Source organism: Manis pentadactyla, chromosome 16, assembly GCF_030020395.1.
Source record: "Manis pentadactyla isolate mManPen7 chromosome 16, mManPen7.hap1, whole genome shotgun sequence".
Lineage (NCBI taxonomy): Eukaryota > Metazoa > Chordata > Mammalia > Pholidota > Manidae > Manis > Manis pentadactyla.
This window is the reverse complement of record NC_080034.1, coordinates 22,458,164-22,483,302: the sequence shown is the minus strand read 5'-3', so window position 1 is coordinate 22,483,302 and position 25,139 is coordinate 22,458,164. Positions and strand designations below refer to the sequence as shown.

At 37.0% G+C, this 25,139-nt stretch overlaps 1 protein-coding gene across 1 annotated transcript in view; it reads left to right on the top strand.

Moving 5' to 3' along the window:
* Nucleotides 1-22,732, top strand: part of TFAP2D (transcription factor AP-2 delta) — a 54,126-nt gene extending 31,394 nt beyond the window's left edge. The window contains exons 6-8 of the mRNA XM_036916144.2: nucleotides 585-726; nucleotides 5,792-5,905; nucleotides 22,260-22,732. Coding sequence (XP_036772039.1) covers nucleotides 585-726; nucleotides 5,792-5,905; nucleotides 22,260-22,479 — 476 coding nt within the window. The 3' untranslated portion in view covers nucleotides 22,480-22,732. The remainder of the gene's footprint in view (nucleotides 1-584; nucleotides 727-5,791; nucleotides 5,906-22,259) is intronic.
* Nucleotides 22,733-25,139: the final 2,407 nt, after the last annotated feature.

Sequence of the window (25,139 nt, the reverse complement as noted above, 5' to 3'; positions counted from 1 at the left end):
CTGCCGTATAATGGCCTGATAATGATAGCGCTATAATCACACAGTATAGTGGCCTTAGCAATGTAATGTTACAAAATTCATACGATTCATTTGTTTCCCCTTTCCAAAGCTTTCTGACTTCTTTGAGAAGTTATTTGGATCCTTTACTGATGGGTCACAAGGAAAAGATACCTGAATATTTCAGATACACTGAGAATATGTTATAGTTTGAGCAGCAGCAAAATGGCACACCTGGGTTGGAGGGCTCTACGCCCAGGGCATCAGTGTGCAGGATCTTAGAAGTCAGCCTGGTCTAATGTCCAGGGCCTAAAGAGGAGGGAGAACTCTTATTAGATTGTTGTTCCAGATTTATCCCCTCAATTTTTCACATACCCCTGCCTGGCAAACAGCATCTCTGCTTCTCAGTCTCTCTTCATTCCACACCCCACCCCAAAAAAAATCCTTACTCTGCCATTGCTTAGAATGAATAGGAAAAAGGATCCATCTGACTGCAGCCAGGAATGAGGCTTGAGGAAAAATATAAGGTGTTACTCTTACTGAGTTTGGATTTTGCTGAGAAACTGACTTTCATTGTCTGCCAACAGGGGAAGCTTTACACTTGGCTCGGGATTTTGGCTATACTTGTGAGACAGAGTTTCCAGCCAAAGCAGTAGGAGAACATCTTGCCAGACAACACATGGAACAGAAAGAACAGACAGCAAGAAAAAAGATGATCCTAGCCACCAAGTAAGCACAATGGGGAAGTGTCTTTGGGCCTTGACCTCAGTTTCTTCATTTTCTTTGAATGAGGGAAACAGTCTAGAAGGCTGTCCTCTAAAACAAGGGGGTCTCACACTCCAGCACCTTCCACCAACTCCCACCCTTGCTTGCACCCACAGCAAGATTTTTTTAATGCCCTTGTTTTTAATGCATGAGAATAAAGATCTCAAAACACGATCAGCGTTTGGGAACTATGACAAAAGGTGAGGATCCAGTATGTGAGAGGTAATAACAGAGACCTCTAGAGACAATGATCCCCTACCAGTAGTGCCCCCATCTTTTCCTGTGTATAATTAAACAAAAAATGTATTGCATAATATGATTTCAAATCCCCTCAAAGTTGGAAGCTCTTTGATAAGTAATGACAGAGCTACCGTTTATTGCATGAAAACCCAGCAGCACCGTCACTTTCAAATATTTAGAGTAGATTTTTCAGGGGGTAGCCAATTCTTTCTTCCCTCTCTGTATTAAGATAAATGAGACCACTCCTAATCTTATCTAATTTCCTAATCTATATTCAAATTTTAGAACTCAGAACCCAAGGTGGATAGATTATCATTTATGAATTAATTTCTTATTTGGGGCAATTTTTTAAAGAGGAAGTATAAGGTGGATAAGTACTAAAGATGTTCAGCTTCTTACAACATGTTGAGCAAAATTTAAAGTGGCTCAAAATGTATAAAACCCCTAAATACTCCTTATTCTACCAACTTCTAATGTCACCTACATCTTTTTTTACAAGTTTCAGGGCTTATGTGGGATACCTATGACCCAACGTGCTTGCTCAAAACACCTGAGTCCCTTATTTGGGATTTGTGCTCCTTGCGGCTGTCACTGGGTTTAGGATTTATGCATAGCTCTTCTCAGAGTATTAGATGATTCATCTTGCCTGGGAGAAAAGGAAAAAAAAGAGCAGTGGCAAATGCAGAAAAGAAAAGGTGAAACAAGGAGAGAAAGGAAAAGGAGTAGCAGAAAAAGGAAAACCGAGAGTTAGAGAAAGAAAATTATAAGGCAGGTATAAAATTTGGACTTAAAATGTGGGGATAAATTTTGTGCTGTGCAACCTCCTGAAAACTTGCTGCAGAAAGACCTCAACCTGGACTGTTGTATGGCTTACCTCCTGTGGGGCTTCACTCCTGTTTTGCTTCCTCTCTTTCCCGCCTGCAAATAGTTTCTTGACCCGGAAAGGTCTTCCTCAGTCAATATTTCAGTTTCTTCAAAAGGAACTGAAAGTACATACAGTCAGTTTGAATCATTAGTATCATAATCTCAGGGACAATATGAAGACTTGTTACAGAACAAGAGAAATAGGGGCTCTCTCGTCCCCTCCTGGTGTGAGCCAGGAGCTCTTTCCTCTCACTTCATTTCTAAATAAAAGCCTCTACCTTGGCTCTCCTAAAAAAAAGAGAAATATACAGTGCTAGAAGTTATATCAACAGAAGTATATCCTGGTAGTGTCCCCCAGCATACTATCATTCTAGATAGTATTCTAGCTGACTGGCAAAATTACACAGATTTCCTGATATGCATAACCACGTGATACTTCTGAATGGCACTGTTATCTCCAAATCATGTTATCCAAGTGAAAACACCATCCTATTTTCTACTGCAAAATCTTGGTTGTGGTTTCATCCTGAATATTCTAAGATGTGCATCCCCGAATCCAGAGAAATCCTTGTGCTGGTCCTCCTTCTCTGAGGACTGGTTCTCTGACTGTTCACTCCTACCACCCACCGCAGTGCTACCATTAGCATTCCAAACACAATTTCTCATTTTCTCAGGAGCTCCCCTCTGTTTCAGTTTCTGAGAGTCAGAACATTCAAAGTGGTGCTGAGATTTTTGTTTCCACAGAAGTAAATGTTAGAAGAACTTGAGGGAAACAAGAGAAGTACTTCCATATTTTTCAGAGTTATGCTGAGATATCTAGTTTAGAGCTGTAAAATTTTCCTTTTACTGGCATCCAAGTAATGTATATTATTCAGGTGATATCTTAAACTTTGACTCCATAAAATATTATAAGAACATGTGATTTACTTTGATCCCTGCCCCCACAGCTGGACACTTGTAGACCATTAAATATCAAACAAGAACTGAGTTTACTAATTGCAATTACCTTATTTTACATGATAGTAAATAGGCCAATGACATCTAGAAATTAGGAGACATCCTTTATACATTTTTTTTGTCTTCTTGGTTATTTATATCCATCCCATCTTCTTATTACACAATGTGAAATAAGAATTAAAGAATCAGAAACTATACAATCATAGCAAACATACAATCTAAGTAGTCATCAATATAGTAGGTAAATTAAGGGATGTAGGAATAGCAGGCCTTTTCTGCAACATATGAATGGATCCAATGTGTTCTGAACAGTTTCAACATTGTATATTTTTAATTAAAATGCTCAAAGTTGAAATTAAGTAGCCTGCATTGGTAGTTATTATATTCTAGACAGCCCACCTTTGTTCATAAGGCTGTAACAACTTCATCACAGATATAGACAAAATCCAAAATTCTCTCAGTGAAGGATCCAATTGCTGATCTGCATTGTCAGATTGGCTTACATATTTCTTTTTCTACCTGTGTGAATAATGCAGTCGTATTTAATTATACTACCACATACACAGTTGTATGAATAGCCCCTTCATTAAGCACTTTTGGTCTCCTAATTCCTCTTTACTTACTGTGTTTGGTAGACTAACCAAATATTCTGGTGTAGTTAGACAGTTATTTAGGAAGAGGGATAAAAACCGAGTTAGATTTTTTGCATTCTAAAAATATACTGGAAAAAAATATTTGTTGCATGGGAAACACATTTAAACCTCTTCATTGAATTTAGAACTAAATATGCTTAACTTATTAGGTCTGCATTAGGGTAAAGCAGACTAGTTAGCAAGTTTTAATTGTTACCATAACACTACTCATCAAAAGGTGAAACACAGAACTTTAAATTCAGACATCAGCTAAAAATTATGTCCTTAAGGACAATAATGTAAGTGATAAAGTTAGAATTTATGATTCATCAAAGATCGTCTTCTGTTACATAATTCATAATGTGACATTTGGTTTTGAGAAATAGGAGTATTTCTTATTATAGCTTCTTAAATAAAAATTTAAATAAGAATGAAACTAGTCATGAAAATAATAACTCTGTAACTGTCGTAATGGGATGATGATGATAACTGCCTAAGGGGAATCTATAATATTGTCATCTGTTTTTAAGTCTAGAAGCTATCCTAAGTCAGTGAGTTAGGCAGAAAAATCAAATATCGAAGGTTGAGAATTCTGAAACTTCTCCTAAGCTCCTTGTGTGGTGTAGTTGAATTGCTAAGCATGAGTTAAATTTTTCCACACTTTGCCTTTCCTCATCTCTTCATCAACTTTTAAGTTTCTTATAACTTGCTGTGTGCTATTTGTACAGCAAGGAAGTTGATTTGCTAATCTATGAATTAGTTTATTCAATTATCCAAATAATTCTGATATCGTATCACAAGAACTAATGCATGTTTCAACTTTTATTTTTATTTCTGAATGTATTCTAATCTGATAGAAAATCGAAAGACTTGTCTCTAAACAACTCCAAAATTCCTTTGCATTAATACATCATAAGGGGTGGCCCACTATGTATTATTGATATTGCTAGTCTGAAAACTGATGGCATGAGTCTGGATTTAAAATGTTAGTTAGAAATTTCCTAAAAACAGTTAGCTATAGTGTTATCTATTAAATAACAAAGCACCGCGGGTAATGATACCACACCAGATGGCATTATCTGATGAATAAGGCAAATTCTATGAAAAGACACAATATTTGAACAATAGCCATATACCTGAGGTTTGTTGCTCATAAAAAAATCACAGATCTTTAGAAGAAATTTTAGGCATCGAATAATAAACAAAACTCCACTGACTTTAACTCAGTGATAAATCATTTGTGTTTCCAGACATTTTGTCACTTTTTAGTAATTATTTCTTAATGACACATATGCTTTGGAGAGGAATTAGTAGCTGAGTCCATGGAATGACATTCACTTGAAATAATTTGATCCTCTGGACCTGTCTTTGGCTACATTCATGATATAGTCAGAGCTACGTGGTTAGATTTTGTGACTGCCCATTGTAAACCCAGATAAAAAAACCTAATCACCATCACACTGTATTTTGAATATGGAGTGGCCTTGCTTTAGATGATGGATTCTTCTGAGCAATCTTTGGCAGCTGTTTACTTCACTCTTTAGCTACTGCATTAATCAAGTGTTTCATGTTTAAAAAAAAAAACCTCTTCTTAATGTGTTGCTTCTTTACAATTATATCATTTGGACTATGTACCACAAGGCCTTTATTGGTATCCAGTACACACAGGAATGTGGTAATTAAAACTGAAACCAATGGCTAGAAATTGTAATAATTTAACCTAAAAAATACAGAAGAAAAACGCTCAGGGTATACTTTTGCAAGAAACCATTTTACATGGGACATAACAGAATCATTTAGTTTGTGAGTTAAAATGTGGATAAGTGATTATCTACTTCAAACAGTAAAATACAAGTTTAGTCCACAAGAGTTTGAATTACAATAAAATATTGGGAAACAGGATTTTCCAAAGTCTCCTCAAATCATGGCTCTGAAACAAGCCTGTAACTTGATTTAAACTTCTTTACAAGTATACTTCCACCCCCTAAAAAAATCACGTGTTAATTTTTTTAAACAATTATTATGAGCCTTTCTTATAGATTTTACCCTGAAGTTAATCCTAGAATATTCACCTTAAAAATGAACATTGGTTTTGTCCGTGCCCATGAACTGTTACTCACTTGAAAGGCTCTGCAATCATCCTGGAGTACTTGAGAGCAAACGTTGCCGTTGTAAACCTCATCTGTATGTTGTAGATGGAACTTTGGAGTTTGCTTTATGAGATTTTATCTTGTCCTCTTTTAAAAGAGAAAACATACCTTTGCTAATATGTAATGGGATGAAATTAAAGACCAGCTTTTAAAAGTGGAGCTTCAGTATTGAATATTTTATTTCAGACAAATTTGTAAAGAATTCCAAGACCTTTTGAGCCAAGACAGATCACCCCTGGGATCATCCAGACCAACTCCGATTCTAGACCTTGACATTCAGAGACACTTAACACATTTCAGGTAAGACTCGGTTTCCAATGTGCACAGACTCTCTTTTAAACTAATATAGTTTATTGACCCAGACGTTTTAGTATTCTGATCACAGTTCCATTTAGAGATATCACTTGTATATTCATATGGTAACTGACTGAATTTTTTGAAATTCTAAGCTTTTAAGACTAAATTGTAAAAATAACTAATGCATAAAGCATTTTCGATCAGAAAATTTAATATCTTTGTGTAATTTTCAGGAAGTTATGACTTTGAAAGTGAACGCTGTTACTTCAAATAATAGCACTTTTGGTTTGAGATTCTGAAATCATTTAAAAAGTTCCTTATCTTGATGAGGTAAATTGTTGAATGGCCGGAAAATATGCCAGAAATTAATGGGATATCATAAACTGATTTTCCAGGAGTATATTAATAATTTCTACCCCATTAGAAACTGCTAATGATCCTTGTTAGACCACACAAACATATCTTAAAGATATTGAATGTATTTTCATTTTTTGAGATGCTTTGGAAGAAAATAAAATTTTTTTTCTGGTTAATTCATGCCATAGTTACAATGTGGAAAGTAACATGATGATTATTTAGGTGGCTTTCAGTTTTAACACTCTAGAATTCTAGTGGTTTACATGATATTTCTCATCAATTTTATCCTCTCTTAATTATTAACATTTAGTTTTAAAAATTATGGTAAGGAAAAACTATCATACATTAAATTTTAAAAATTTCTGTACCTCTCAATGATTGTAATGCCATTGAAGAGGATACTCCATTATACGAAATAATGGGTCTTTAAATGAATTAGAACTTTAACTTTGTCTGCAACATCAGAGACTTTAAAATAGAATATTTTATTTTCCATGTCACAAGCCTCCTCAAGATGTAATAAACACATCTCTAAAGACTAAATTTAGGATTAATTTTCTAAAAAGGTGCAAAATGTAGAATATATTTCATAAGACTTTTCTCCTGCACACCATCGAGTTAGTGAAAGTAAGTGTAATAAACTGAGCAAATATATAAAGCCCAGAGGTTAAAAGCAAACCTCCTTTTGCTTAGAGGTTTGGAGTTAACAGAACCATCTTCAAATCTAGACCTGTATACATGTGAGCAAGGTTATTTGGGATATGCACTCTCTCTAAGCCTTTATTTCCCTAAATGTAATAGAAATAAGCTTTAAATGGAATAAGAACCCTTTGTTATACAGTGACAGTGAGCTAAAATGGGATACTGAATATAGAGGAAGCATTCAATAAATGACGTGTTGTTCATTGCACTACCGATTCAAGTTTAAAAGGTTTTAATTGCTGTACTATCATATCTGTACAAATAGGTTCTGACTTTTATTTGTGTATGCAGCAAAGAGAGTTATCATTTTTACAGAAGTTCAATTCAGAACTTAATAATTTTTATACAGATTCACTTCTGGATTTAAGGTAGTTTGTTAAGTTATAAATTTAAGGAGGAACTTATGCTAAAATACAGAGAATTCAGATCTTATGCCATATCTACTAAGTTATTTCCAATTACAGATGCCACAGTGAACTGTCCTTTTTTGACTCAATATACAGTATCCATGCATAAATTGAATATTAACTACAGTGTGAATTAAATAGGCAAACTATTTGTTTGCTAAGCATAGGCACAATCTGCTAATTTGTTGACACTCTATAGTTAGTTGCCAGCTTAATGCCATAGAACTCTTTAGAATGTACTTAAGCTTCTAAACTTGAGCTAAATGTCTCCTACATGGGCTTTATATGCTCTTATTTACCTCCTCGTGTAGAATATGGTAACAAGCTAGTCTGATGTTCCCAAACAAATTAGACCGGTGTTACCCAGAGAAGAGCTTTATATACAGTAAATTTCTCCCCTAACTTCAGTGAAAAAGAGATTATATTTTGAGCATAAAACTCTGAAGATTATAGATAGCTGCAGATTGTCAGTCACAGCAATTTGAAACACATAACCATACCTTAAAATTATTTAACTCTACATGCAGTATCTACTTATAAAAGTATCATCTATAAAATTAGGGTATTTTTATTGAAATATTGAGTATTTTGATATCAGAAAGTTATGATTTCCCATTTATTATGCTTCTTTAATCTTTACTGGATTTTTCACTTATTTTGCTTTAACTACATTCCAGGCTATTTATTTAGATGAAATCTCCTGATTTTCATAATAGAAGATAATAAGATGACAGAAATCACTTAACGATTTATAGCAAATTTCATAAATTATACCTTTTTTATTGTAAAAAAACACATGTAAAATATACTGTCTAAACCATTTCTAAATGTACAGTTCAGTAGTGTTAAAAATATTCAATTTTGTGCAACCAGCAAACCTCCAGGACTTTTTCATTTTGCAAATCTGAAACTCTATACCATTAACAATTTTCCACTTTCCCCTGAATCCAGCCTGTGGCAACCACCACCCTCTTTTCTGTCTCTATAGATCTAACAACTCCGAATACCTCATATAAGTGGAATCAGACAGTATTTGTCTTTTTGTGACTAGCTTATTTCATTTAGCATGGTTCCTCAGTGTTGTAGCGTGTGTTACATTTCCTCCCTTTAAAGGCTGAGTAATATTCCATTGTATGTACATGCCACATTTTGCTTGTCCATTCATCCATTAATGGACACTTGGATTGCTTCCACCCTGGCATTTGTGAGCAGTGCCATTATGAAAATGGGTGTGCAAATATCTCTTTGAGAGCCTGCTTTCAATTCTTTTGGAGATATACCCAGAAATAGAATGACTATAATAGTCTAGTCATTCTATTTCTAATTTTTTGAGAAACGGCCACACTGTTTTCCATAGTGGCTGTACCATTTTACATTCCCATGGACAGTGTAGTTAATGTGTGAGGGTTCCTACTCCTTCATATCCTTGCCGACGCTTGTTATTCACTGTTTAATTTCTTCCCTCCCTCCCTGTCTCCCTCCCTCCCTCCCTCCCTTCCTTCCTTCCTTCCTTTCCTTTTGATAGTACTGTACTAATGTGTATAAGGTGATATCTCATTGCGGGTTTTCATTTTCATTTCCCATTTCATTTTCAACTTCATTTCCCAAATCTCAAGGACAAGAGTACACTTTTAAAGTTCTGAATCTGTTAAACATCTTTTCATATGCTGGTGAGCCACTTCTATCTTTGGGAAAATTCTCTTCTTGGCAGAAAGGTCTATTCAAGTCTTTTGCCCATTTTTAATCTGGTTATTTGTTTTTTTGTTGTTGAGTTGTAGGAGTTCTTTATATATTCCAGGTATTACAGCCTTATTAGACATCTGATTTGCAAATACTTGCTCCCATTCTGAAGGTTGCCTTCTTATTCTGTTGATGATATCATTTGATGCACAGAAGTTTTAGATATAGCTCAATTTGCCTGTTTTTACCTTTGTTACCTGTGCTTTTGGTTTCAAATCCAGGAAATCCTTGCCAAATCCAAAGCCATGGAACTTTTTCCCTGTTTTCTTCTAAGAAGAGTTTTATAGTGTTAGGTATTAAGCTTAGGTCTCTTACCCATTTTGAGTTAATTTTTACACACAGTATAATGTAAGTATCCAACTTCATTCTTTTTCATATCTTAAACTACATCCTTTTAATATCCTTTTAAGCAAAAGATGCATGGTTGGCATTTCCAATTAACACCCAAATTGAAAGCTCCTGATGTAAACTTAAATATCTGCTTTTTTTTTCTGTGCATGTATTAAAAGAAGCCTCAATAGAATATCTTAATAGGATGGTAAAAGTCAGCTTGTTGCCTGACCTTGAAAAAGACTCCACACTTTAAAAGGGTAGCCCTGAAACCTGCCTTCACAGCAAAATGTGTCTTGGAGCTTTTTAAAAATCTCAAGGACAAGAGTACACTTTTAAAGTTCTGAATCTATAGGGCAGGTCAAGGATTGGACTTGGGCATCTGTGTTACTTGCAAAACTCTGAGGTTGAGTTTTGATTCTGATTCTATCAGAATCAAATAGGCACCTTTAAGGACCACAATCCTAAGGTATCCCTAGACTATTAGTGCTTTATTTTTCCTTTGGAAGAAAAACAACTCTAATTCATTTTTAAAACGACACCGAGTGTTATGTGAGCTTCTGTCTTGTACACCAACACAGTGAAGAGATTCTGCATCTATCCTAATAATCTGGGTTAAAATTTGTCAGCATAGAGTATGTCTCTTTCATAATTTCCTATCAACAGTGGTAACTTTAATTTGGAGAGAAGCATAAGCTCAAGAGGAAAAATGAGTTGGAAAGGAAGCATATTACATCTGACTTTGAAAACAGTTCTTCGGCAGAGTCTGATTTTCCACTATTTTTGGTGAGTTCCAGCTGAGAAATAAATAAGGCAAGAGCATGATTGGCTAGGTGTAGAAATTAATGTGTAGCATCAACTTGTGCTCCTATTTTATTTCAGTAAAATCTCCTTCCCAATGCTGAGCCCTTGAATTTTACCTTACAGGGTGACTGATTTGGTGCCTTGAGAACTGTGGCTTACTTTCAGCAGACTGACTATGTCCAAGTAAAGCTGGGGAACGATTGGGCTTGTAAAGCATAGTTAACTACCTACAGTTTTCTGCTGTAACTGTGTGCATCGCAGTGAGTGACCTTTCTCAAGATTCACAGCCTAGGAAGCTGCTAGTTTCCATCAAAATGACAGGAGGCAGGTTTATCCATTATTTATCATTTACTGAGTACCATCACAAGTGTGTATTACTGTAGGGAACACAGTGGGCAGCACAACACCTACTGGAAGGGGGAAGAGAATTGATGGACACCCTGCGGACACAATTCCCAGGATGGCAATCAGACGGAGGTGACGAGGGGGCTTTGCAGACAGAACAGACTCAGCACAGATGGAAACCCTAATTTTCTGAAATGTTAGGACTTCCTCTTTGAGATCTTAGAAAATCTTAACTTCCCTTCCTTGTCTCTCATCTCCCCCATAATCTCCTTGAATCTGAAGTCAAGCAAATTCACATCTGGCAAAATAAGCTGGGGAAGCTAGACTATTTTTAATGCTCACTTCAGAGAGAAGAGTCTATCAGAAAAATGAGCAAGTTTTCTTTCTCAGCACATACCTTGGGAACCTGAAATATTATTGTTTCTTTTACTATGTTAATGGCAGGTGGTGCAAAGATGGTTAAAGGGTTGTCCCATTCTTTAGGAACTTTTAGTGTGGGAGGCAACTACATACAAAGGCTTACAATACGTAAGAGAGATTTTATAATAGAGGATTGAGCAGACTACAGGTAATTACCTGGGGTAATTAAGAATGGCTTTTATCTCTTATCCACAGTACTTAGCACATAGTATGTACCCAATAAATATCTTAATAACTGTAGGCTATGATAATACCCTGAGTAGTTCTTTAACCTATTCTCCACTGGCTTATTCCCAGGGTCATAGTGTTTTAATTGGACCATGGGCTGGGGAAATGAAATGATCGATAGGCTTAATTCTTCTATTTGAGTCAAAAAGTGTGCTGTCATCATACCTTCTTAGACATAGGCCCTCCTACTGCTCCCATAATGCTTTGGAAATAAGAAATGTATAGGCAGCCCCAAATATTTGTGTGTTTACTGGTGATTAAATTTTCTTCATTGATTCTCAGAGTTGGAAGGGCCCTTACATTTCCCTCTGTTCTTCAAAATTTGGATCTTCTGTCCAGCACTCCTGTCAAGCTGTCTCCCATTCCAGGATTGAAAACTTTCAAAGGCAGACTGCACCGTTCTCGCCTAGACACCCCTTCTGTTTCTGACAGCTCTGTTAGAAATGCCTTCCTTCCGCTGAGGCAACATCTATACCCCTAACGTCCTACTCACTGGGGGCCTTACAGAGTCAGTTTAATTCTGTTTCCCTCCCAACTCCTAAAAGCTCCTCTCTTGTCTCTCCGAGTTTCTCTTCCTGAACTACTCATGCCCCTTTTCTTTAGTGTTCCATGTACGACATGCATCCCAGTCAGCTCGACTAGTATTTTCTGAGCGCTGTGAGGTTAGCGCCACACTGAAGAGAGGACATGTGTCTCTACTTAAACATGAGCGGGTTTGGTCTTCTCCCAGGTGCCTACGTGTATATAATTTTGGTTTTTGTTTTGTTTTTTTTTTTCCATTGGGAAAGCATTGAGGAAGGTAATCCGAAGTGGATGACTTAATTAATCTTGTGAAGGCATTCTTTAGTGTCAGAAGAGAAATGAAGAGATTTCAGTTAAGTCTTTAATCCCAAAAGATAACATCACAAAGTAAATTATGCAACTAGGCTTAGGATTTCAGAAATAAAATTAATAAGCCTCCTTCAGGATACTCTTAATTCAAGGGAACTTCTAAGACCATTTTATTTAAGAACATTGGGAACAGTGGGCTTGAGTTGTGAAAAAAGAAATCCTACATTTCCCAAACTTAAGCTCCTTTACATAAGGTTGAAAATAAACTTTGAAACTTAAGCTCTAAAAGTGAGTGCCATTTCCAGATACAAAGAAAAACATACCTGCAAGTGGTCAGGTCTTATTCGCTAGTTAAGAAAGAAAGGACTGCCTGTATTTACATAAAAGTAAAAAAACAGTCTCCTGTGAAGTAAAATTTTCACCAGTAAAAATATAGACTAAAAATAAAAGTCAAGCAAAGTTCTCACTCCCTTAGCAGACACATGGAACCATGGGGCACTTCTTTTATGAATCTACATTAAATTACTTAATATTCATTTAACATTAATCAGGAAATTGAAGAACTAAATCAGTTGCTGATATTTTTTATCCTTTGCAAGTTGCCTGGCACCACAGCAAAGCCTGCAGAGAGACACACATAAGAGCATCTGGCATCTATTGCAGATCATTTATGGATTTTTAGGTTCAGCATACAGGGAACTAGTAATTCAAACAACAGAGGCAACTGTTTCTAATAACAAATTGCAAACACAGCTCTGTGGTAACTATGTGCATGAATAACTGACTGGGGAATGCTTATGTTGGGGAAGAAATCTGGTAAATTTTTATTTAAATAATTTCTATTTCTGTTGAGCAATGGATTTTAGATAGTCTATAGGGAGACAGCATGGGACAGTGGGAGCACTCAGTGTGGGTAGCGGGGGCAGAACTCAATCTCATCTTGGTTACTAGTGGAAAGTGTAAATTTAGATCAGACATCAAATAGCTGACTTGGATGTGATTGACTTTGGTCTTTCCTAATGTTTGTGCAATGATTGTATCCTTGGCCTCCTTTGCTAATGAGTTGAAGTAAAATAGAATCACCAGGACCCTTTGAGACCTCAGTAAGTGGCTGAAAAGAGTAGGAGAAATGTGACCTTAGGGTAGTGGGTGGGCAACTCATCGCCTAGTCTGGCAGAGACTCAGGGTAGTCATAAACGCACTTCTCCAAAGTGAATTTGTAGAACACCAGCCCCGTGAGATATTCCTGGAAAGTGTCTCATGGTCAAATATTTTTTGGTTCAAGAAACCCTGGCTATTACATGCCTCTTGAAGTGTGCAAATGCACATTCGCTTATCAACATCTCTTTTTGAATGGACAGAAGGCCTGGGCCCATGTTTACAAAACTTGATCACAGAAACTTTTTTTTTTCTCAGAATACCTTTTAGCATCCCATGCAACTAATGTTCTGCAGAAGTTCTTTAGAGAGATGCTGAAGTATTCATCATACTCTTTTTCCCAGGAAAGATAGCAGACCTGGTAGTTAGAGGTTACTGTGTGGCCCTAAGGGAACATACACAAGTCCCTACCTGCATTTAAACTATTTAGGTAGTGTTCAAAAAATACTGACGTTTCGGACCCATGCCAACTAATTAAGTCAGGATCTCTGGGGTGGGACGCACACATTGACATTTCAAATATAAGTTCCCTGGTATTTTTTACATAAAATGTAAATATGACATATTTTACATAAGCTTCTATGTATCTATGGTTGAGAACCCCCAGCCGAAGGGACCACAGAACATTCATGAGGGCTGTCAAGGCCCTGCTACTGAGTAGAGTCCCGTGATTCCCTGCCACCAGAGAACTAGATACCTTAATTAAATTCCTTTACAGAAACACTTGGGGCCATGGGATAATATAATCCATGTAGATAATAAACACAGTCAGCCACTTTCTCTTTCCCTCAACCAGTTAGGCTCAAAGGATAAATGCATCAAGCAAGATAAGTCCCGGCTACTTTCCCCAAGGCGAAGTCTCTCTCAGTGGCCTATATTCAGGGCATGTGCTGCTTGAGAGAGCAGTGCAATACTGTAAAGCTCTGGAAAGAAGTAAGGTTTCATGGAGAAGACCCACAGTCCTTTGCTGGCACTCCCCAGGGTCTGTTTCCAGCCTGCTGCCCTCACACAGCTCTCAGGCATTTTGCTGGCTGCCACCTCCAGCTGTAGTGGGGAGTATACACTGAGCCATGGGCTGCATTTGAACCTGCTGCAGTAGCTGAATAATCCAGGAGGGAAGGAAAAACTGTTCTTCCATGTAAATCTTGCTGCCTGCATGCCCCCCAGAGGCCGAAAAGCAGAACTGAGGTTGGTGAGAAGGGCATCTGTGTGCAGTTTGGGAAATCAAGGATACATACGCAATAGCAAGCCCCCATTGGAATTGTGCAACATAACCAAATACGAGGAAGAAAAGCCCAAATGATTTCAATCTTTATTTATTCGAACCAGAAGTAAGGGAGGAAGAGAAGTAGGCTTGTCAAACATTTTCTGGCCAGAAAGTTGGAATTTGACAAAATGAAATTAGCTTTTACTCTAATTACCTAAGTCATGATGGCAGTCTATTTTCTCTTGATTTTCAGTCTTCCTGTTTGGAGCATAATGGTATCTAGTGCTTCCAGCTATTTTATATCCCAAAAGAAAGCTAGAAAAATCCATCCATGCTTGTCAGACACAACTGAATGACCCAGGCTTCAGTGGCAAATACTAATAAGGCTTTCATTTTCTTTTCAATACCTATTAAATCAGTGCTTGCTTAGTAGGTGGAAAGGATGCACAGAATCCAAGGCCCAACTCTTGCCAAGATAGGAAGAATTCAGAGGAAGATTCCAGAGGAGTTTGCTTTAGGCTCTGTTTTAGAAAATTGCTTTAGTGGTTTAATTTAAATTAGCTTAGAGAAATAAATTAATGATAGAGCATTCCTGAAGGACAACTAAAGCCATATGGAAACAGCTCTGTAATGTTTCTCTAGCGTACAAAGAAACAAGGAAATATAAACCATATTTACTTAGATTAAGGAAAGAGAAGTAGTCCCTATTCCTCTGGTAAATGTCCACTCAGAATCCTATGTTAACTTATATTCCAAGTAAGCACGGAAACTTTGGGGATTTTAAGGTAAACATGTAAGGCCTTGGCCACAAGCAAAAAATACATTTAACCAGAGATCACAAAGTGTAAAGAGAAGTTTGGGGAATTCCCATTCCCTGACAGGTCATCATCATTACTGTGAAGTAGTTTAAAAGTGTAAACACTGAATAAAAGTAGGTTGTTACTCATATGTTACTGGCAATGCCACACAGGGGGAACATAAGAAAGGATGATAACTTACTTTCTTTCAAATAACAATCTCTTCCCTTCTATCCTCTATTACCTCTTCAATTTCTGTCTCAGTTTCTTCCATTTTAACCTGACTGTTAGAGAATACAGTTTTAACTGTTGCAATATATTTTCCTTTAAAAAGTTAACATCTGAGATTAAGGGGCATTATGATTAGCACACATAATGTTGGGGGTGGTGCATGGGGAAGGCCATACAGCACAGAGAAGACAACTAGTGACTCTATAGCATCTTAGTACGCTGATGGACAGTGACTGTAATGCGGTATGTGGGGGGGACTTGATAATGGGGAGAGTCTAGTAACCACAGTGTTGCTCATGTGATTGTATATTAATGATACCATAGTAAAAAATTTAATTAATTAATTTAAAAAGTTAACATCGGTAGCAGTTGAATTTATTCAGGTCAAGTCCATTGGTCAAAAAGAGGTTATGAGGCCACCTTATAAAATGACAAAAACCGTACAAGTCCACAGGTGTGCACATGCATGTGTATGCTCACATATACACACACATACACACACACACACACACACACCCCAACACAGTCTCCCCAGAAAGGGGGGCTTGACACTGTGATATCCCTCCAATTCCTGCATTGCAAACATACTCCAACACATAGGGGAATGTTAGAAGCTTCACTTCTGGATCCAGCATCAGTTAGTGCCTTCCTGAACTGAGCCCATTTGAATAAATGGTTTATGCTGCAGAAAGATGCTCCAGAGAATGTTAATTGGGAGGTCTGGCAAAATAGGAGTTTTTAAACCCATGAATAAAATTAAGAAAATGACTGTTAAATATAAGTTACATTTTCTGTAACATCAGGTGCCATAAACTATAGCAGTCTGGATTTTCTCAGCAGGTGATTGTATTGTTCACAGTCAGTTGTCAGAACCTTCTTGCTCCTCACTGTGAAATTAGTAATAGGAAAATGAAATCAATGAGCTGGAATCTAGTTAGAGAATAGTTTAAGGTAAACAGAGCTTCTAAGCCTGACTAGCTATGATCCAAACCTCAAATGTGGGCCCTTTTTTTTTAGTTTAGACTTACTGATTCGGGGAGCCCCTTTCCTAAAATTGCTCTTGAGTCTGACCTCAAGTGGATATGTTTTCCCTAATCTCCCCTAAATTTCACATCATTGACTTTGACCTACCAACTAAGCTTTTTGCTACATTAACGTATTTCAGCACCTTGGTTCTGTTATCCAATGTGGGAATTTTTCTATTTTAATGTCAGCCATTAAGTTACAAATCTGTGATGCCTTCAATCCCATTGTCAACTTCCACGTGGAGCAGAGTGGGATTAATGGGAGAGATCTGCAGCACTCCTCTGGGAACATCCCTCGCTGTTGACGACTACATTTAAGTCTACACGTTGGGTATCATTGTCCAAGCAGTTGTGTGTCTACCTAACTGCTGTCATCTTGCTCACTTTCCCCTTCAGCTTACCTGGTATTTTGGGAGATTTTGTCACATGCATTGCTAGAATCCTGCAGCAAATTGCATTGTTCTTCCCCTACTAATGCTTTTATACAATTTATACAGCTATTTTATTGGGTTCTTTACTGAACCCATGTAGCCGTTCAGGGATAACTTACCTTTTAAAAATATTAACCCTTCAGATTTCTAAAGAACCCATTATATGAACAAATTGTGATAAACCCATCCAGTGGAATACTTAACCAACAACAAAAAGTAATAGTCTATTGATAAACACCACAACATAGATGAATCTCAAATTACAGTGCAAAATGAAAAGAGCCAGTTGTACAAGTTTATAGACTTTATGATTCAGTTTAGATGACATTTGGGGGGAAAGTAAAAACTATAGGAATAGTGAACTGAGTGAAAAAGAGCACCAGAAATTTTGGGGGGTAATGGTGGCCATTACACAATTGCAGGTGTTGGTGAAGATTCAACAAAGTGTTTACCTAAAAAGGATAAATATTACCATATGTAAATTCAAACTCAATATATATGATTTTTAAAAATGTCCCACTACAAGATATTTGTTAAAGGACTACTTAAATATAATTTAATAATCTAGAGTTTCTAAAGTCTGACTCTTTTTCTCCCCTGCTCTGGTTATTAGGTCATGTTACTCTGTTCCATTTCACTATTTGCAATCTTCCATAAATTTTCAAAGATGACTGAATAACTCCAGAGTCCCAGATAACACATGCCTATGTTGCCTTTATCCTGAAATAGGCGTTTTCTATCCTTAAAAAGAAAATCTCAACTCCATTATTATACCATTGCCAGTTTTAAAGATTAAACTCTTTGAAAAGAAAGCAAAGTATCTTAATTACCACTTAATCTTCTCTATGCTGATGTGGCACTATTTCCCCAAGCCTTGGGCCTGTCTCCACATTGTTCCTCTGCCTCATTCTTGGAACATAACTGTAAACTAAATCCTACTAGCCCGGGAGTCAGAGACTCTACATGAATTCAGGGAATCTTCAGCCTTTTGTTAACTCCATCATTGCACACGCTGGTGTCCCCACTGCTTCTCCCCTGGGGCAGCTACTCCTGGAGTAGCTAATGCCCAGGGGTGGCAGCACAAAGTGTCCAGCACAGTGGAGGTTCATGATAGCAGTGCCCCATCTCAGCTCTCTTTGTTTTTGTTGGTGATGCTGTTGGTTTGCAGTTTGTTTTTATTTTAACAACTCTTTGCACTTTTTTTTAAGGTTTGACTATAACTTCTGATGACCAATTTATAGGAAGAGCTCAAACCACAAATTTTCGGAGATATATATAACACTGTATTCGCCACCTAAATTAAGATCTAGTACACTTAAATTCTCACGTAGGGTCTATGGCTTCCTAGGTGGCTCCCAGAACTCTTCTTCATTCTGATGACTGAGATCTCACTTACCCTCACCTGTCTATTTTCTTCCTATCATCTTCTCTGGGCTCTAGTTTTACATTTTTGGGGGGAATGTTACTTCTTTCTCCTCAGAATTCCGTTAAGTCCTCTCATCACTTTAGCAAGCTCCTATCCTTTGGCAGGAGCCCCTCATTTTCAGTGTCTCAATCAAGGAACCAGGAAATTAATTCCTTTTTTTTTTTTCAATATGAGTCAAGGAGCTCTGAAGGATGAATGGACTTTTGATTGGCTGAAAAGAAGAGGGCGGACAAAGGTGCACAAGGAGGAGTGGCCATCATAGGTTTGGGGACAGAGGCAAGATAAGCCTTTCAAGAATAAAATAATAGAAGACATCACAAAGCGTGAAGGAAGGAGATCTGGGAAATGCAAATACATTAACAAAACCTGATACAACGTGTATCTTCTGCCCCTGTTCAGCAAAAATTTTTTGAATGTGGCTTGAAGATGACAGACACATCTAGCACAGTGCAAGTTATCTCTTTCAGTTTCATTGAGGATCAATTCTTGGACAAGTTTGAATTTAGAAGAATGTGTCTAGATTTTGACTACCTACTTCAAATCATCATGGCTACTATTTAACCCAAGTAGTATTTGCTTGCAAAATGCTCTCTGATGTTACTATGGTGAAAATATATGCAAATGCCAAATATCACTTAAATATTAAGTATGTGGCTGAAAAGTAGTATTTTCTTAAAAGCAAAATGATTTCTATTGAATCAAAAATTTTGGAGATTTGACTACAGTTTGTACCTTACAGATTTCTGTATAGAACTGAAAATCGGTTTTGTCATTTCTGTCTTATTTTTCTATAGATCATACACTATTCCAGTTCTCCTTTTTGTATGTCACTATGAATGAGATATACAGCTTCTTAGCTTGCAACTAACAGAATAGTAAGGTGTTACAGAAATTGTTTTTAATCACCCCATGATTTCATACTTTTTTATATGCTATTCTAATACAATGTTAGATTACTTTAATTATTTGGGTTCATAAACCTCCCTGAAAACTGTAGAACAGAGGCTGTCCTTTGCATGTAGTACCGTCCTGCACAGTGTGCCACGCATGTTTTTTGATGTGCAGGTAATGTTAAATGAAGGAAACTAACACAATTTATGTAATGTTTTTTATGTTGAAAGATAACACTATAGGTAATTACTTTTCTCATGTTGAATAGTGCACGGTCAATTTTAGACTTGTCTTTTGACCTCAATAGACTTTCAACTTCCAACCTTCTGTTCATGTCCTGGGTTTTAAGAAGAGCTAAGCATTAATACCACTGAGTTGAAGCTTAGAGTTAGAAAGAAACTTGCACATGTTCTAGTCAGACCATTGTCATGTTGCAAGGCCAAATAACTTCGCCCAAATCACAAAGTACCTAAGTCAGAGCAAACATTAAGACTTGGTACACCTGATCCTCAATGCAGGGCAAAGCAGGGCAACCTGCTAATGATCGCAGATACATGTTTTAGAAGCAAGAAAGGGCATCAGCCAGGAAGCAATACAGCTTAAAAATCTTTCATTATAGCAATAATGAAACTCTTCTCAACATGGAGAACTAAAGCATTTATATAGACCTACCCACTTTGTGCTTGATTTTTTTAAAAACCCTGGTTGTAGGTAACTGAGGAGGAAGAATTATCATCTTCTAGTCCTGGAAGTCTGCCCACAGAACAAAGTTAGAAACGCTAAGCTAAAACTGCCTAGAGAATGTGATTCCTCAAAAAAAAAAGGACTAAAACACACCCTCTACCTGAGAAGAACAGAAGCTTGGAGCAATACAGAGTATCAGATTTCTCAGGCAAACTATGGAACTTCTCTAGGCATTAGTTTCTTTATCTGTAAGATGAAAATCATAATATCTAATTCATAGTGTCATTGCCAGTTGCATGAGATGATACAGATAAAAGCACTTAGAACAGATCCTGGCATATGGTCAGAACTCAAATGTTGGCTATTAACTTTAATATTTAACATAGTGAAACTTAATTCTGCATACTCGACTACTGATGAAGAGGGCAGTCACAACCAAGAGGACATGACAGAACAGAGGAAAATAAAATTCACCCAGTGGTACAAGGACCCCTGAACAGGAATAAAGCGTGAGAAAAGAGGCAGTTTGTAACCAGGCCAAGCATCTAGACATTAACGGATGGCTTGACTCAGTTCTGTTTGTGAGGGCAGCCGTGATTAATTCTTCTACCACTCCAGTCAATTCCATTATTGTTCAGACTCCTTGATAGATCCTGGAGCATATGGATTCCTCTCCAGTTATCTCATTGTCGAAATAGAGCTGAAGTCAATTTTCCGGCTCAGCAATGCAAGACTCTGCAGTAAAGATATGCATATGCTTACACATCAACCTGTGATGTGTCTCACATGACCAATTTTGGTGTACATGGTTATCAAAGCACAGACCATTCTTGTTTTCTAAATAATCTGGGACAGTGGTCTTTTCACTTTTTAATGTATGCCAGTTGTGACCTAGGCATAGGGTTAATCTTTGTAAAATACCCAGATGAAAGATGCTAGCAACCTGTGGAATATAATGAGGGACATGTAGAAAATTTTACCCTCACCATGAATATCCCATAGTCAACAATATGTACCATTTATTGAGCACAGGTCTGGCATCATCCTGAGCCCTTTGTGTGGATTAATATGAACAATATTCCATGTGGTAAATCCTATTATCCCTACTGAGGCATATCACAGCCTGCCTTGGATCCTAAATCCCTCATTTGCATTGTCTTAAAATCTCATTATTTTAAAGAGTATATACCCTAAGAGGGGTAACTAACTAGTTAACACATTATGGAGAATAGTACTATCTGATTTAAAAATTGCTAATGTCATAACTATAATTATCTAGGACTTGTAAACAGTTAAGACCTTTATTTGTTGAATGTACTATATATATATATTATATGCATAATGTATGTCAAGCATGCTTTTCTATATTAGTATAAGAGGTGAATTGTGGGGAGCACCTGGCAGAGTTACATTTCAGAAACCATTGACCAAATGAACAAGCCGGGTTCTGTTCACAAGAAGATTGAATCTACAATTACATATTTGTTTAACTAGAGATGATATTTGTCACAGCTGCAAGGACTACCCATGCAGAGGTTGCTACAGCACTTCTTACATTTGCTTAGTTATGATTATTAGCTAATTAACTGCTAAAACCGGAACATAGAGTGGCGCTTTTTTTTTTTCTCATTTAAGAGACTGGAGGTGAGTGGGTTCCTTCCATCTTGTTCTGTCCCCACCACCAAGGTGATTATCCTCATCTGCAGAGCCGCATAACTATTTTGAAAGGAAATAAAGGGCACTGAATTTCCTTTTAAGCAGGTGGGAATCACATACAATACTTCCCTTCATGTTCTGTTGTAATAGAGTTAATCCCATGTCCAAACCTAGATGCAACGGAAGCTTAGAAATGTAGTCTCCAGCTGGATGGCCAGGTACCCTGGTAAACTCCATGACTAGGAAGAAGAAAAGAATGAAGTTAGAGGAATAGCTAGCCTTTAGACAGACTCAGCCAATTTTGATTTCTTCTTGTATGATCTATGCTCACACAGCCATACATGCCATTCTTAAAAACAAGGTGATTCCTGCACATAGAAAGTTGCATTTTCTGGCTTTCTTAATGAAATAGAGAATCAGAGTCAAGTCATGTGTCAGACACTCAGACTTGCTAATAACTAGTGCATATGAAATCTATCAGTGACAAATCTTCTTCCAAATATGTCCTAAATTTCTTATGCATTGCAGTACATTGACCTGTGTTCTACCTTCCACAATGCTTGTCACCATTTAGGAACACAATAAATAACTGTTGAATGGAATGTATTGGATTAAATGGGGGATTTGTTGTCCTAAATCATACTATGAGTTGTTCATCTCTTTCTCCCTATCACTTCTCATTTCCAGTTTGATCACTCATGGCTTTGGGACTCCAGCAATATGTGCAGCCCTAAGCACTTTCCAAACAGTCCTCAGTGAAATGCTGAACTACTTGGAAAAGCACACTACCCACAAAAACAGCGGAGCAGTGGATTCTGGCCAAGGACATGCCAACTCTGAGAAAGCCCCCCTGCGGAAAACTTCCGAGGCTGCCGTGAAAGAGGGCAAAACAGAAAAGACAGACTAGCTTCATCAAACAGAATCTATTTCCAGAGAATCTTGCTGCTGATATTTTTTCTAATATATGTATCCTTGAGGGTGATTCATCTTCAGTGGACCAAATCTCTACCCTCTCCCAGCCCTCCATAAAAAACAAAAATGGAAATGAAAAATGAAACAAAAAAGGACAAAACCAAAAAAAAAAAAAGAAAAAAAGGAAAACAGCAGTGTAACCGTGTGATGAAATTGTCACTTTTTAATTTTATGTTATGATAAACTCCTTTTGTGCACGTAATTTATTGTTCAGAATTATCTACATCACAGCTTTTAAGCACTTCTGGACTTTGGAGAGGCAGCACATGCTTTTTCACATCTAACTGATGCACTTTCCTACCCAACTACGTAGTTAGGGATCAGAAAGCATGACCAACTGGAAGCCGCCACCAGTGCTTACAGCTCTAGTCTTTCTTGACTTAACTCCCTCTAAAAGAAGAGGACTCTTTCCATTAAATGGACCAATATGGCAGTCAATCCATTAATAAATACTTTGGGAACTGAAAAGGGCAGTCACGAATCTTTGTTCTGTGGTTTGACAGAAATTCTAAAATTTTGGTCACCCCTAGCCCACTCAACTACCAGTGCCTTGGTGGTATTTAAAAATTCCAGAGAACTCTGTCCCCTCTATGTATGACTCTTTCCACCCCACCCTAGGTCCTTTTCTGTTGTTGTTTTGATAGCTAAGAAGAGGCTCTGCATAATATTGAAGAGATATGAGATGAACTCTTCTATCCATTCTCCTCATATCTCCAACTTAGCAGTTTAAGGGGACAGACTTCACTTAGTGGATAGGATGGATGTAGGGAAGGGTACCTTTGCCATTCTTGGGCCCCCAGGGGAAAACAGAAGTATTGTGTTGCCTGGCAAAGCATGGGAATAGGCACAGTAATCTCTCCAGGAAGCCCTGCCCCTGAGACAGGAAGGGAGTCTCCGTGACTGACTAGTGGAGGCCTCTTGAAGCACCGGTGGCCAATGATTGCAAGGTTAAAACAAGAACCTTTCTTTTTCTATGTTTGACCTTCTTCTACCTGCCTGATAGTTGTGTTTTAAACTTATAGAGGCACAAAAACATTAGGGTTGTGTTCAATAAAGAAAACAAAAACAGAATGATCAGAAAAGACTTTTGCTTTTAAGATGTTTCCTCTTTTCATAGCTTGTTCTTATATGGTCCTTTAGTTAAGACACTGAAAACAGGAGCCTCCTGGATGCAAAGGCCAGGGGCTGACTGAATGAAAATTAGGTCCATTTAAACATGAATGTGTCAAGAAACCTGACTGGTACCACATTGTACTAACCTTTCTACTGTAAACAATTTTTGAACTTCTAGGCAAATAAAGATAATGGTCATTGTCTATGAAGAAAAAACCATTTTCATACTATATGGACTCCCAGTGCTAAGTTTGGCATGAAAATATTGTCCTCTTGTTAATATATTTCAATTACTTTCAAAAAGTCTCTGCCGTATTATAGCCCCATAAGGAATATTAGTATTACTTTTAATTGAGAGGAAATTGCTCAAGTTTTTCATGTAGAGATCACAAAAAATATTTTTACCTCGCAATAATTCTTAAAATTATTTGACCTTTATCTTCAATCTTGTACAGAGAAGAGGAACCAGAGCCAATGAAAATCTAAGTACTCTAGACTAAATTCCATTAACTGATGATACTAGTAAGGAATTCTATAATAAAGGGGTTTTACAGTCACACAGTAGAAGAGCTTAAAATAAATGTAAAAGGAATAAATTGTGATTTCATGTATTTATCTAGTTCCATTTAATTTCCACTGTTATTCATAGCTTTAACTCTTTCTGAAATAGAATAAAGCTGAAATTCTGTGACAGTTCCAAATTTCATCACAAAATTAATGACTCCATATTTCATGAAATTTCCCATATTATAAAACATACATGAAACAAAAATGATTAACATTTCAGTTTAATAAGTAGTAGGAAAGCTATATACAGATAATGTGGGCTCCTTAATGAAATTTCCACATAAACTTTCTTGTATTCCTTTTGTTACTAACAATGCATATATATTTATTATGGCATTTTGATACGCATATCTGCCAGGTACTTAATATAGTTCTATACCATGTCAAATACTCACCAATAATCAGATGTAAAATTAGATCTGGCTTATAGTAGCAACTTACCTCTCCACCCATAGTTGTGGACTAGTTGGGGTTCTTAATGCCTCAGTGGGGTGTTATTATTTAGTAGTCTTGGGAACAAAAGCATTACTATAAATAACTACAGTACATATTATCAGGATTTTGGGGTGTCTCATGAGCCTTAAATGGACAGCACCCATCATTTAACTTAACCAGCCATTAGGACATAAGTGAATTGATGGACTGGTCATGTTTAGAGTCATTATTTATTATATTCTAATAGACATTGTTAACATACCAACTTTTGCCTTGTATATAATAGGTACTCAACACTTTTTAAATAAATGAGTAAATGAATGTGTGTATGTTCTTTGTCCAAAATGGGCCAAAGGACCTTTAACTTCTGATTTCTTTTTACCACTCAGTTCTCCAATCTGACTTCTTCTGTGGTAATTTATGGGTAATTCTTTTTTTTAAATAAGGAAATATTTCCACTACATCCCATTAGTTATAAGT